At 36.0% G+C, this 15246-nt stretch overlaps 2 protein-coding genes across 10 annotated transcripts in view; one reads left to right on the top strand and one right to left on the bottom strand.

Moving 5' to 3' along the window:
- XPOT (exportin for tRNA) overlaps window positions 1–15246 on the bottom strand; it is a 196424-nt gene that overhangs the window by 133507 nt on the left and 47671 nt on the right. The gene's annotated exons all lie outside the window — the stretch shown is intronic.
- Window positions 1–15246, top strand: part of C5H12orf56 (chromosome 5 C12orf56 homolog) — a 105953-nt gene that overhangs the window by 76128 nt on the left and 14579 nt on the right. For 2 of the 4 annotated variants that reach the window (XR_014803503.1, XM_013997692.3), the window contains exon 9: window positions 14620–14743. The exons of the other annotated variants lie outside the window; for them this stretch is intronic. Coding sequence is in view for 1 of the 2 variants with exons in the window: in XM_013997692.3 (XP_013853146.2) it covers window positions 14620–14743 (124 nt within the window). In the remaining variant the exon portion in view is untranslated. The remainder of the gene's footprint in view (window positions 1–14619; window positions 14744–15246) is intronic. 4 annotated transcript variants of the gene reach the window in all.

Here is a 15246-nt window from a genome sequence, read left to right as displayed (position 1 = left end):
AGCAGCTAGAGAAAAGATACAAATAACATACAATGGAATCCCAATTAGGTATTGGCAGATTTTTCAGCAGAAATACTGCAGGCCGAAGGGAGTGGCACGATATACTTAAAATGATGAAAGGAAAAAACCTCCAACCAAGATTACTCTACCCAGCAAGGATCTCATTCAGATTTGAAGTAGAAATCAAAAACTTTACAGATAAGCAAAAGCTAAGAGAATTCAGTGCCACGAACCAGCTTTACAACAAATACTAAAGGAACTTCTCTAGGCAGAAAAGAACTAGAAGCAAAAATATTACAAGTGACAAGGCTCACCAGTAAAGGCATACATATATTAAAGGTAGGAAATCATCCACATGCAAATATGCTACCAAAATCAGAAATCGTGAGAAGAGAAGGGTACAAATGCAGGACACTGGAGATGCACTTGCAACTAAGAGACCAACAACTTAAAACAATCCTGTATATATATAGACTTCTATATCAAAACTTCAGGGTAACTGCAAACCAAAGATCTACAATAGATACACACTCAAATAAGAAAAACTAATCCAAATACAACACTAAAGACAGTCATCAAACCACAATAGGAGAGGGACAAGAGAAGAAGGGAAGAAAAAATACCAACAAAAACAAATCTAAAACAGTTAATAAAGTGGCAATAACAACATACATGTCAATAATTACCTTAAGTGTAAATGGACTAAATGTCCCAACCAAAAGACATAGACTGGCTGAATGGATACAAAAACAAGATCCATATATATGCTGTCTTCAAGAGATCAACTTCAGTTGTAGAGACACATAGAAATTGAAAGTGAGAGGATGGAAGAAAATATTCCATGCAGAAGGGAATCAAAAGAAAGACAGAGTAGCAATACTCATATCAGACAAAACAGACCTCAAAATAAAGAATATTTCAGAGACAAAGAAGGACATTACATAATGATCAAATGATCAATCCAAGAAGAAGATATAACAATTGTAAATATATATGCACTTAATATAGGATCACCGCAATATATAAGGCTAACAATCTTAAAAGGAGAAACTGAAAATAGCACAATAATAGCAGTGGACTTTAACACCCCACTTACAGCAATGGACAGATCTCCCAGACAGAAAATCAATATGGAAACACAGGCTTTAAATGACACAGCAGGTGGACTTAATAGATATTTACAGAACATTCCATCCAAAAGCAGCAGAATACACATTCTTCTCAAATGCACACAGAACATTTTCTAGGCCACATTCTGGGCCACAAATCAAGCCTTGGTAAATTTAAGAAAATTGAGGGAGTTCCTGTCATGGTGCAGTGGTTAACGAATCCGACTAGGAACCATAAGGTTTCGGGTTTGGTCCCTGGCCTTGCTCAGTGGGTTAAGGATCCGGCGTTGCCGTGAGCTGTGGTGTAGGTCACAGACGCGGCTAGGATCCCGCATTGTTGTGGCTCTGGCATAGGCCAGTGGCTACAGCTCCGATTTGACCCCTAGCCTGGGAACCTCTATATGCCGTGGGAGCGGCCCAAAGAAATAGCAAAAAGACCAAAAAAAAAAAAAAAAAAAAAAAAAAAGAGAATTGAAATCTTATCAAGCATCTTTTCTGACCACAATGCTATATGACTAGAAATCAAGGACAAGAAAAAAAAATGTCAACAAACACAAACATGTGGAGACTAAACAACATGCTACTAAACAACCAATGGATCACTGAAGAAATCAAAGAGGAAATTAAAAAACACCTAGAAGCAAATGACAACAAAAACACAACAATCCAAAACCTAAGGAGTTCCCATAGTGGCTCAGTGGAAATGACTCTGACTAGTATCTATGAGGACACAGGTTCGATCCCTGTCTTCATTCAGTGGGTTAAAGATCTGGTGTTGCTCTGAGGTGTCATGTAGTTCACAGATGGAGCTTGGATATGGCATTGCTGTGGCTGTGGCATAGGCTGGTGGTTGCAGCTCTAATTTGACCCCTAGCCTGGGAATTTTCATATGCCGAGGGTGCAGCCCTAAAAACAAAACAAAACACAAAACTGCTCAAAAAATAACAAAAAACCCCCATGGGATGTATCAAAAGCAGTTCTAAGAAGGATGTTTATAGCAATACAAGCCTACTTCAGGAAACAAGAAAGAGCTCAAATAAACAAACTAAATTTACACCTAAAGCAAATAGAGAGAGAGGAACAGACAAGACCTAAAGATAGCAGAAGGAATGAAATCAAAGATCAGAGCAGAAATAAATGAAATAGAAATGAAGAAAACCATAGAAAAGATAGATGAAACTAGAAGTTCATTCTTTGAAAAGATCAACAAAACTGATTAACCATTAGCCAGACTCATCAAGAAAAAAAAAGAGAGCGCTCAAATCAATAAAATTAGAAATGAAAAAGAAGAAGTTACAATGGCTAGCACAGAAATACAAAGGATCATAAGAGACTACTACAAGTAACTATATGCTGATAAAATAGACAACCTAGAAGAAGTGGACAAATTCTCAGAAAAGTACAATCTTCCAAGACTAAACCAAGACAAAATAGAAAAGATGAACAGACCAATGATAAGTACTGAAATTGAAACTGTGATTTAAAAACTTCCAACAAACAAAAGTCTAGGACCAGATGGCTTCACAGGTGAATTCTATCAAACATTTAGAGAAGAGCTAACACCTATCCTTTTGAAACTATTCCAAAAAATTGCAGAGGAAGGAACACTCCCAAATTCATTCTATGAGGCCACCATTACTCTGATACCCAAACCAGGCAAACATACCATAAAAAAAGAAAATCACAGACCAATATCACTAATGGACATAGATGAAAAAATCCTCCACAAAATACCAGCAAACTGAATCCAATAATACATTAAAAGGATTGTACATCATGATAAAATGAGATTTATCCCAGGGTTGCAAAGATTTTTCAACATCCACAAATCAATCAGTGTGATACACCACTTTAACAAACTGAAGAATAAAAACCATATGATCCTCTCAACAGATGCAGAAAAAGCCTCTGACAAAATCCAATACCCATTTCTGATAAAAAGCCTCCAGAATGTGGGCATAGAGGGAACCTAGCTCAACATAATAAAGGCTATATATGACAAATCCATAGCTAACATCATTCTCAATGGTGAAAAGCTGAAAGAATTCCTGCTAAGATCAAGATTAAGATAAGGATGTCCACTCTTGCCACTTTTATTCAACATGATTTTGGAAGTCCTAGCCACAGCAATCAGAGAAGAAAAAGAAATAAAAGGAATCCAAACTGGAAAGGAAGAAGAAAAACTATCATTGTTTGAGGATGACATGATACTATACCTAGAAAATCCTAAAAAGATGATAACAGAAACCTGTTAGAGTGCATCAATGAATGTGGCAAAATTGCAGGATACAAAATTCATACATAGAAATCGACTGCATTTCTATATGCTAACAACAAAAGATCAGAAAGTGAAATTAGAAGGAGTTCCCATTGTGGCTTAAAGGAAACAAATCCGACTACAACCCTGAGGTTGCAGGTTTGATCCCTGGGCTCACTCAGTGGGTTAAGGATCCTGCGTTGCTGTGGCTGTGGTGTAGGCTGGCAGCTGTAGCTCCAATTAGACCCCTAGCCTGGGAACCTCCATGTGCCACAGGAGGTGTGGCCCTAAAAAAAAAAAAAAAAAAAAAAAAGAGAGAAATTAGGGAAATAATCCAATTTACCATTGCTTCAAAATGAATAAAATTCCTAGGAATAAACCCACCTAAAGAGACAAAAACTTATACTCTGAAAACTATAAGACACTGATGGAAGAAATGAAAAATGACACAAACAGATGGAAAGATATATCATGATCTTCTATTTGAAGAATTAGTATTGTCAAAATGATTATACTACCCAAGGCGATCTACAGTTTCAATGCAATCCCTATCAAATTACCAAGGACACTTTTCACAGAACTAGAACAAAATATTTTAAAGTTTGTTTGTAAGCACAAAAGACCCAGAATAGCCAAAGCCACCCTGAGAAAGAAAAATGGAGCTGAAGGAATTAAGCTCCCTGACTTCAGATTATACTACAAAGCTGTAGTCATCAAAACCATGTGGTACTGGCATAAAAACAGAAATATAGATCAGTGGAACAGGATAATGAGTCAAAAATTAAACCCATGCACCTGCAGTCAATAATCTATGACAAAGGATGCAAGAATATACAATGGACAAAAGACAGTCCCTTCAATAAGTGATGCTGGGAAAACTGGATAGCTACATGTAAAAGGATGAAATCAGAACACTTCCTAACACCATACACATAAATAAACTAAATGGATTAAAAACCTAAATATAAGACCAGATACTATAAGACTCTTAGAGGAAAACAGGCTGAACACTCTCTGACATAAACCACAACAGTATCTTTTCAGATCCACCTCCTAGAGTAATGACAATAAAAACAAAAGTAAAAAAAATGGGACCTAATTAAATGTAAAAGTTTCTGCACAGCAAAAGAAACCCTAAACAAAACGAAAAGACAACCCACAGAATGGGAGAAAATATTTGCAAATGAAGTGACTGACAAGGGATTAATCTCCAAAATTTATGAACACCTTCTGCAGCTCAATACCAAAAAAAAAAAAAAAAAACAACAACCCCATCAAAAAATGGGTAGAAAATCTAAACAGACAATTCTCCAAAGAAGTCACACAAATGGCCAAAAAAAAAAAAAACCACACATGAAAAGATGTTTAACATCACTAATTATTAGAGAAATACAAATCAAAACCACTATGAGGTACTACCTTACACCAGCCAGAATGGCCATCATCAAAAAGTCTACAAACAATAAGTGCTGGAGAGGGTGTGGAGAAAAAGGAACCCTAGTCCACTGTTGGTGGGATTGTAAATTGGTGCAACCACTGTGGAAAACAGTATGGAGATGCCTCAGAAAACTAAAAATAGAACTACCATTTGATCCAGCAATTCCACTCCTATCAAGAGAAAACCATGACTCGCAAAGACACATGTTCCGATGTTCATTGCAGCACTATTTTTCAATAGCCAAGACATGAAAACAACCTAAATGTCCATTGACAGAGGAGTGGATCAAGAAGATGTGGTATATATGCACAATGGAATATTACTCAGCCATTAAAATGAACAAAATACCAGCTTTTTTAGCAACATGGATGGACCTAGAAATTATCATACTAAGTGAAGTCAGCCATACAATGAGATACCAACATCAAATGCTTTCACTGACATGTGGAATCTGAAAAAAGGACAGACTGAACTTCTTTGCAGAACAGATGCTGACTCACATTGAAAAACTTATGGTCTCCAGAGGAGACAGTTTGGGGGGTGGGGGGATGTGCTTGGGTAATGGGATGGAAATCCTGTGAAATTGGATTGTTATGATCATCATATAACCACAGATGTGATAAATTCATTTGAGTAATAAAAAAATAAAAATAAAAATAAAAATAAGGGAAAAAAAAGAAGTCACACAGTTGGCCAAAGAAACACATGAAAAGATATTTAACATCACTAATTATTAGAGAAGTGCAAATCAAAACCACGATGAGGTACCACCTTACACCAGCCAAAATGGCCATTATTAAAAAGTCTACAGGAGTTCCCTTCGTGGTGCAGCAGAAACAAATCTGACTAGGAACCATGAGGATGCAGGTTCAATCCCTGGCCTCGCTCCGTGGGTTAAAGATTCAGTGTTGCTGCGGCTGTGGCATAGGCCAGCAGCTGTAACTCTGATTCGACCCCTAGACTGGGATCCTCCATATGCCACAGGTGCAGCTCTAAAAAGAAAAAAAAGTCTACAAACAGTGCTGGAGAGGGTGTGGAGAAAAGGGAACCCTCTTACACTGTTGGTGGGAATGTAAATTGGTGCAACATTATGGAAAACATATGGAGATTCCTCAAAAAACTAAAAATAGAATTACCTTTTGATCCAGCAATCCCACTCCTGGGCATCCATCCAGAGAAAACCATGACTCTAAAAGATATATGTACTCCAATGTTCATTGCAGCAGTATATACCATAGCCAAGACATGGAAGCAACCTAAATGTTCATTGACAGAGGAGTGAATAAAGAAGATGTGGTACATATACACATGGAATATTACTCAGCCATAAAAGGAAGGAAATAATGGCATTTGCAGAAATAATGGATGGATCTAGAAATTGTCATGCTAAGTAAAGTTAGTCAGACAGTGAGACACCAATGTCATATGCTATCACTTATATGTGGAATCTTAAAAAACTATACAATGAACTTTGTGGAACAGATACTCACAGACTTTGAAAAACATACAATTTCCACATGAGACCATCTGGGGGGTGGGGGGGATGGGCTCAGGGTCTGGGATGGAAATGCTATAAAATTGGGTTGTGATGATTGTTTTACAACTATAAATGTAATAAAATTCATTGAGTTAAAAAATCCTAAAAATTTCTTACATTGGAAATAATAACAATCTAAACAATGGTAGTATCAAACTGTTGGTACCATTTTTCAGAGTGTGATGTCAATCCTATAATAAGTCTATTCTCAGGATCAAAGTACCATTTTTTTTTTTGTTTGTTTGTTTTCATGACTGCACTTGCAGCATGTGGAAGTTCCAAGCCTAGGGGTCAAACAGGCACTACAGCTGCTGGCCTATGCCACAGCCACAGCAACGCCAGATGTTTAACCCACTTAGTGAGGCTAGGGATTGGACCTGCATACTCATGGATACTAGACAGATTCTTAACCCTCTAAGCCACAATGGGAACTCTGAAACTACCATTTTAGATTAAAATTTCTCATATCTATTAGTGGCTTAATGGATTTTAAATTGAGTTGGGAGAAAGGATAGATTTCAAATTAAATTCCATTTGAACAAGTAAAAAAAAAAAGATTTTATTCATTTCAACATTTTCCTCTTTATCTTTTCTATAAGTGGAGATTTTATTAATTTAACCCACTTCACTGTGTTCTTAAAAAGTGCCATAATCCTTTCCTTTTTTTTCCCAGTATAGTTATGGTTGAATTCTTGTATTATCACAGCAAGCAACCCAGAATTTGAGAGTTCCTTCCCTTAGCCTAGGATACATAGTACTTTGAAAAGAAGCTGTTGCTGAAAATAAAGGACTATAATTAAATATAACAGTGAATGGAATGTCCTTTCAAACATAATATCAGGAAAAGCTTCTAAATGGAGTGCTTTGGTGATTTTGGAAGTGTCTTTTGAAAATAGATTGGCTGTTTTAAAACAGCCTGAATAAGACATTAGCAAATATCTTGTAGGACATATGCTGCTTTTTTGAGCAATGTGCTAAGTGACCTTCTTATTCTTTTGCAAATATGAGAACTAGATTTGTTTTTTTTTTGAGTTGGAGAAAGAAGAGGAATTATATTTTTTTTAGAATTTTGGTAAACTTGTAATCATGGTAATGATTTAAATCACTATAAAAATATTAGGAAGCCTAAAATGTTACTCAAAAAAGATTGTTTATATTCTTCTCTATTCTATTATGAAAGGAATGGTTAGGGTGATAATTTTTCTACAGTTCTATATGTAAATTATTTTATGCTCTTATCTGTCAAAGCTACTTTGATATTGTCTTCAATTAGGCAATTGATTTATCCAGTGGTCTGCATTCAGCTCCTTTTCAACCATACATGGGTTGTACTAAATATTTGAAAATGGGATTACTAACCTAGCTTCTCAGGATGCACATTTTGAATTTTGATTTTTTTGCTGCTTGCCTTTTTATTTTCAAATAGTACAATATATTATTCCAATATATAGTAACATTTAAGTGAGTTATTAGTATATATTAGTGGACTGCATACTGAGTTTAAAAGCACAGGACGAAGTTTAATACAGTTAATGTAGTGATCTTTAGTAGAACAGTAAACCTCTGAAATGCTTTGTTAAAAAACGGTTTCTAGGAGTTCTCATGTGGCTCAGTGGGTTAAGGACCTGGCATTGTCACTGCAATGGCTTGGGTTGCTGCTGTGGTGCAGGTTCGATCCCTGGCCCGGGGAACTTCTACATGCCATGGGCATGGGCAAATGAAAAGGTTTCTGACAAAAAATTAACAAGTGGGACCTAATTTAACTAAAAAGCTTTTGCATAGCAAAAGAAACCGTAAAAAAAGAAAGGAAAAGACAACCCACAGAATGAAAGACAATTTTGCAGGCAAACCAAGCCACCATCAAAATATACAAAAATCTCATACAGCTTTATATCAAAAACACAATCAAAAAATGGCCTGAAGATCAAAACAGATATTTCTCCAAAGAAGACAAATGGCCAAAAAGCACATCAAAAGGTGTTCAACATCACTAATTATTAGAGAAATGCAAATCAAAACAATAATGAAATATCACCTCACACCAGTCAAAAAATCCATTATCAAAAAGTTTACAAATACTAACTGCTCAAGAGGGTATGGAGACAAGGAAATCCTCTTACACTGTTGATGGAAATGTAAACTGGTACAACCACTATGGAAAATGGTATGGAAGTTCCTCAAAAAACTAAAAACAGAACTATGATATGATCCAGCAATCCCACTCCTGGGCATCTATCAAGAGAAAACTGTAATTTGAAAAGATACATCACCCCAGTGTTCACAGCAGCACTATTTACAATGGTGAAGACATGGAAACAACCTAAATGTCCATCAACAGAGGAATGGATAAAGAAGATAAGGTACATATATACAATGGAATATTACTCAGCCATAAAAATGAAACAGTGACATTTGCAGCAAGGTGGATGGACCTAGAAATTATCATACTAAGTGACATTAGACAGTGAACAACAAACATCATATGATATAACTTATATGTGTAATCTAAAAAACAGATACAAATGAACTTATCTGTAGAACAGATTCACAGACTTTGAAAACAGACTTACGGTTACCAAAGGAGAAATGTGGGGGTGGAGGTTTGGGATTGGCATGTGCACACTGTAGTACATGGAATGATTGGCTAACAGGAAACTGCTGCACAGGGAACTCTACCCACTATTCTGTGATAATCTATGTGGGAAAAGAATCTGAGAGAGAGAATGGATGTGTGTACAAAAAAAAAGTCTAGAAACAAGAGTTTCTGTGTGGCTCAGCAGGCTACAGATTCAGCATTTTCACTACTGTGGCTTAGGTCACTAGCTCCGATTGGACCCCTAGCCTGGGAACCTCCATATGCCCCAGGTGCGACCCTAAAAAGACAAAAGACAAATAAAAAAAAAAAAAGAAAGAAAATATTGCTAAAATTGATATCACCCAAATTTCCCTTAAATCCAGATTTTCTAAGCTTTCCAAGTTATGTGAACTTCTAGAACTATATTTGCTCTGAGTCAAAAGACCAAGAAATTACATTTATACTAAAACATCTTACCACTAGACATCCATTTGCATGTCTGAGGATCCAAAAGCTCAGTCAAGAATGGTCTTCAATTGCCACCAAAAACTACTAGAACTCATAAATGAATCTGGTAAAGTTGTAGGATACAAATATGCAGAAATCAGTGCATTTCTATACACTAACATGGAATATTGGAAAGAAAAACTAAGAAAATAATTACAATGGAGTTCCCATCATGGCTCAGCAGTTAACGAATCTTACTAGCATCAATGAAGGCTCGGGTTTGACCCCTGGCCTTGCTCAGTGGGTTAAGGATCTGGTGTTGCTGTGAGCTGTGGTGTAGGTCACAGATGCGGCTTGGATCCTGCACTGCTGTGACTCTGGTATAGGCCAGTGGCTACACCTCCGATTTGACCCCTAGCCTGGGAACCTCCAAATGCCAAGGGTGCAGCCTTAGAGAGACCAAAAAAAAAAAAAAAAAAAAAAAGGGAAACAATCACAAGAGGGGCAATATAAGGGTAGGGGATTAAGAGGTATAAACTATTTTTTTTTTTTTTTGTCTTTTTGCCATTTCTTGAGCTGCTCCCGCAGCATGTGGAGGTTCTAAGGCTAGGGGTCGAATCAGAGCTGTAGACGCCAGCCTATGCCAGTGCCACAGCAACTCGGATCCGAGTTACGTCTGCAACCTACACCACAGCTCACGGCAATGCCGGATCCTTAACCCATTGAGCAAGGCCAGGGATCGAACCCACAACCTCATGATTCCTAGCTGGATTTGTTAACCACTGAGCCACAACGGGAACTCCAAGAGGTATAAACTATTAAGTATAAAGTAAACTACAAGGATATATTATACAACATGGGGAATATAACCAATATTTTTATAATAATTCTAAATGGAGTATAACCTTTAAAATTTTTGACTCACTACATCATATACCTGTAACTTATACAATATTGTACATAAACTATACTTCAATAAAAAAACCATGATGGGAGTTCCCATTGTAGCTCAGTAGAAACAAGTCCAACTAGTATCCATGAGGATGCGGGTTTGATCTCTGGCCTTGCTCAGTGGGTTAAGGATCTGGCTTTGCCGTGAGTTGTGGTGTAGGTCATAGAAGTGGTTTGGATCCCACACTGCTATGGCTGTGGTATAGACTGGCATCTATAGCTCTGATTTGACCCCTAGCCTGGGAACTTCCATATACTGTAGGTGCATACCTGGAAAGAAAAGAAAAAAAAAAAAAAAAAAAAAACATGATGAGTTACCACTTCTTGAAAATGAAACAAACAATTCCATTTACAAATCACATCAAGAAGAATAAAATATCTAGGAATAAGCCTACCTAAGGCAGTAAAAGATTTGTACTCAGAGATCTATAACACACTGATGAAAGAAACTGAAGATGACACAAACAAATGGAAAGATATACTGTGTTCATGGATTGGAATAATATTGCTAAAATGACCATATTACCCAAGGCAATATGTAGTTTCAATGCAATCCCTATCAACATACCAATGGTATTTTTCACAGAACCAAAACAAATAATTTAAAATTTTGTATGGAAAATTAAGAAGTTCCGAAATAGCTAGAACAATTATAACAAAGAATAGAGCTAGAGGTATCACACTCCTTGGCTTTGTACTATATTACAAAGCTACAGTTATCAAAACAGTATGGTACTGGCACAGATCAATAGAATAGAATAGAGAATTCAGAAATAAACCCAGGCAATTATGGTCAATTAATCTACAACAAAGGATGTAGAAATATACAATGGAGAAAACACAGTCTCTTCAATAAGTGATGTTGGGAAAACTGGACAGCTACATATAAAAGAATGAAATTAGAACATTTTCTAGCACCATACAGAAAAATAAACTCAAAATGAAAGAACTAAATTTTTTTTTAGAGAAATAACATTTATTGATCACATAGGTTTTTTTTAGACACTTTTGTTGTATTTTACACATATGATCACATTTCCTATTCACAACCAGCTGGTCAAGTAGGCATCATAATTCTCATTTGACAAACATGTCCAAAGGGCTCTTGAATGAAAAGATGAAAGCCAACCATTTTTTCTTAAATTATGAACCCAAGCCCATTTTCAGAAAATAAACTGTTAAATAATCTGTTGTTTTTACTTATGATATACAGTTATAATTTGGTTTTGTAAGTTTTACCTTTCTTGTAAACTTGCTGTAACCCAGGGTATTGAATTTCAATGAAAAGAAGTTAGTGCTGTATATTTTCTTGAGAGTAAAACATTTTATGGAAATGGTAAATGGTAGTGTAAATACATCTACACTATAGATATATAGGCTTTTTTAGTTAATCATATTTGAGGAAATACTTGTGGCCTTAAATTAACCTAAGCAGACTTAGAAGGATAGGACTAGAAGTTACTTTCTTGGAGTTCCCGTCATGGCTCAGTGGTTAACGAATCTGACTAGGAACCATGAGATTGCATGTTAGATCCCTGGCCTCTCTCAGTGGATTAAGAATCTGGTGTTGCCATGAGCTGTGGTGTTGGTCGCAGATGCGGCTCAGATCCCACATTGCTGTGGCTCTGGCATAGGCTGGCAGCTACAGCTCCGATTAGACCCCTAGCCTGGGAACCTCCATATGCCATGGGTGCAGCCCTAGAAAATACAAAAAAAAAAAAAAAAAAGTTACTTTCTTAAATGTACTCCTTGATCTGAGAGTATTTCCATAAAAACAACTCAGTCCTGTTGTTTCTCCATCCTATTTTTTTTTTTCTGGCTAATATGTCTTGCTGTCATAGTCAGTAGGACATGAAAAATTACTGTTAAATGTGTGACGTTATTTAAATCAGTGTGAAAATGATTCCCTAGTAAACACCCACCTAAAATCTTTCTCTCTCTCGCAACAACATTCACAGATGTATAAACATTTTGGCTATGGGAAAACCTTGTGCTGCTTTTACATCTTAAGATTGGGTAGTTTTATAATTCCTCTCATTTTCTGCCTGCTTTTTCAGTCTCACATTTTGCCATTCTCACTCACTATCCCTAATTTCAGCCTCTAGCACCTAGCCACATATAGGCAATACATTCTTTGTATTCACCCAAAATTGACCAAGAAAGGTTTCAGTCCACCCTTCTTGTGTTGTATTTCTTACCTATTTTCAGTTAATGAATCACTAAAATTGTTTTACACAACTGGGACACACTGATCAAAATCTCACAATATGTACAAATATAAAGCAATACAGCTGGCTGATAAAATCACCTATAGAAAGGCAGTATTCAGTGATAGTTAAGGCTATCTACTGCCTCATCATAAAAGGTGGCTTTCTGGCAGAAGCGTAAACAGCAACTAAGAGTAAAGTGGCAGAAGCACCTCCTCCCCAACTTAGTTGTCGTAATCCACACATTACTAAAGTATCTCAGCTAAGCTGGGAAGACGGAACAATTTCTCAGGTGTTGTCTGTCTGAACTCCAGGAACAGTGAATGAGCTCCTGCAGTCCAGATTCTGCCTCTGACCACTTCAGTTCAATAAGGTGTTCTGCTTCAGGGACAAGCACTTACTAGCCAGTGCTTAAAGATCTGTTTGAGATTACTAGCAAGTTTCGCCTGCACTAGTATCTGTTTTTACATGGTGGGACACAGATGTTTGTGGGGTCTAATCAATACTTAGAAAAGAAAGAACTAAATTTAAGACTAGAAACTATAAAGCTCTTGGAGAAAACATAGGCAGAACACTCTTTGACATAAATTGTAGCAATGTTGTTTGATGGTCTCCTAAAATAAAGGAAACAGAACCAAAAATAAACAAATGGGACTTAATTAAACTTAAAAGCTTTTGCAAGGCAAAAGAAACCACTGACAAATTGAAAAGACAGGCTGCTGAATAGAAGAAAATATTTTCAAATGATATGACTGATAAGGGGTAATAGCCAAAATATATAATCAACTCATACAACTCAATATTAAAAAAAAAAACAACTTGATTAAAAAATGGGCATAAGATCCGAATAGACATTTCTCCAAAGAAGACATACTGATGGCCAACAGGCATGTGAAAATATGCTTAATGTCATTAATCATCAGAGAAATGCAACTCAAAACCACAATGAGATACACCTGGCAGAATGGCTGTCATCAAAAAGATCACAAATAATAAAAATCATTATAAAAAAAAAAGTTTCTGCTGTATAGCACTGGGAACGATGTCTGTTCACTTGTGATGGAGCATGATAATATGAGAAAAAAGAAGGTATACATGTATGTGTGACTGGGTCACATTGCTATGCAGTAGAAAATTGACAGAACACTGTAAACCAGCTATGATGGAAAAAAATAAAAGTCATTCTTAAAAAAAGACCACAAATAACAAACATTGGTGAGAATGTGGAGAAAAGGGAACATTTCTACACTATTATAGGTACATTGGTATAGCTACTGTGGAAAACAGTACAGAGATTCCTCAAAAAACAAAAAATAGAACTACCATATGATCCTATGATTTCACTACTGGGTATATATTTGAGGAAAATGAAAACCCTAATTCAAAAAGATATTCACTCCAATGTTTATAGCAGCATTATTTACAATTGCCAAGCTATCGAAGCCATCCAAGTGTCCATCAAAAGATGAATGGATAAAGAAGATGCGGTGTATACATACACAGGAATAATATTTGGCCATTAAAAAGACAAATACTATATGATATGTGTGGAATCCAAAAAAAAATAAAACCAGTGAATATAACAAAAAAAGAAACAGACTCAGACCTAGAGAACAAACTAGTGGTTACTAGTGGAGAGAGGGAAATGGGGAGGGGCAAAATAGCAAAATAGAGGTAGGGGATTAAAAGGTACAAATTACTAGGTATAAAATAAATGTGCTACAATGTAATTATTGTATAGAATAGGGAGTACATCCAATATTTTATAATAACTATATGTGGAATATAATCCATAATTTTTTTTGGCAGTGCCCATGGCATGTGGAAGTTCTTGGGCCAGGGATTGAACCCGAGCCAAGCTGTAACCCAAGCCACAGGAGTGACAACACTGAGTCCTTAGGCACTAGGCCACCAGGGAACTCCCTATAAAATTTTTGAAACACCTGACAATACTGTAAATCAACTATATCTCAATTAAAAAAAGGATGGTGTGCAATATTTCATATTTTTAAGTATTATTATATTCAGTGTCTGTAAATTTAGTGTCACTGGTTTTTTTTTTGAAATTTACTCATTAAGTGCTTTTATTTTTTTTCAGGGGAACACTTTTTAATCTTGTGGTAATTTTAATTAGCGAGCCTCAGATTCCAAAATCATGTCCTGTGTTTGACATCCAATTGGTGGCTGATTCAACTTTAGTTGAGATGTCTTTTGATGCTGAGGTGAGATGAGAATTTTGGAATAGACTAAATATAATATATAGTGGTCCTGAGTTCTTCTGTGTGGACCATGACATTGCAAAGTATAGAAATATATTAAATCAAAGAGTAAATATTTCATTATTAACCTCAAAACTTAGCTATTCTCTCAATATTAATATTATATCCACTTTATGTTTAGTAAGAAATAATCAGTACTCAGGATATATTCAATAAATCTATTTTTGTATGTGTCTATATAAAATATTTACGACTATATGATTCTACAGCAGGAGTCTAATGGGTAAAAAAGCACTGTCTTAGAGATTTTAGGATTAATGTTTTTGCCTTAGTTTACCATTTCCTTATCTATTTAAGTAGCACAAACTTAGTGAGAGTTGCTTGTTTTTTTCTAAAGTCTTAGTAAAACATTAGAGATATCAAAGTACTTATAATGCACTTATTCTGACAGAATAAATCAGGTTATTATTAGTTTGTTTGGAGCAGGCCAACATATACTTTTTTCA

Source organism: Sus scrofa, chromosome 5, assembly GCF_054392235.1.
Source record: "Sus scrofa isolate SSC_HxYL_T2T_F1_AM1 chromosome 5, Sscrofa_HxYL_maternal_Yorkshire_Landrace_v2.0, whole genome shotgun sequence".
NCBI lineage: Eukaryota > Metazoa > Chordata > Mammalia > Artiodactyla > Suidae > Sus > Sus scrofa.
The sequence above is the reverse complement of the archived record's forward strand: the minus strand, read 5'-3'. Positions and strand labels throughout refer to the sequence as shown.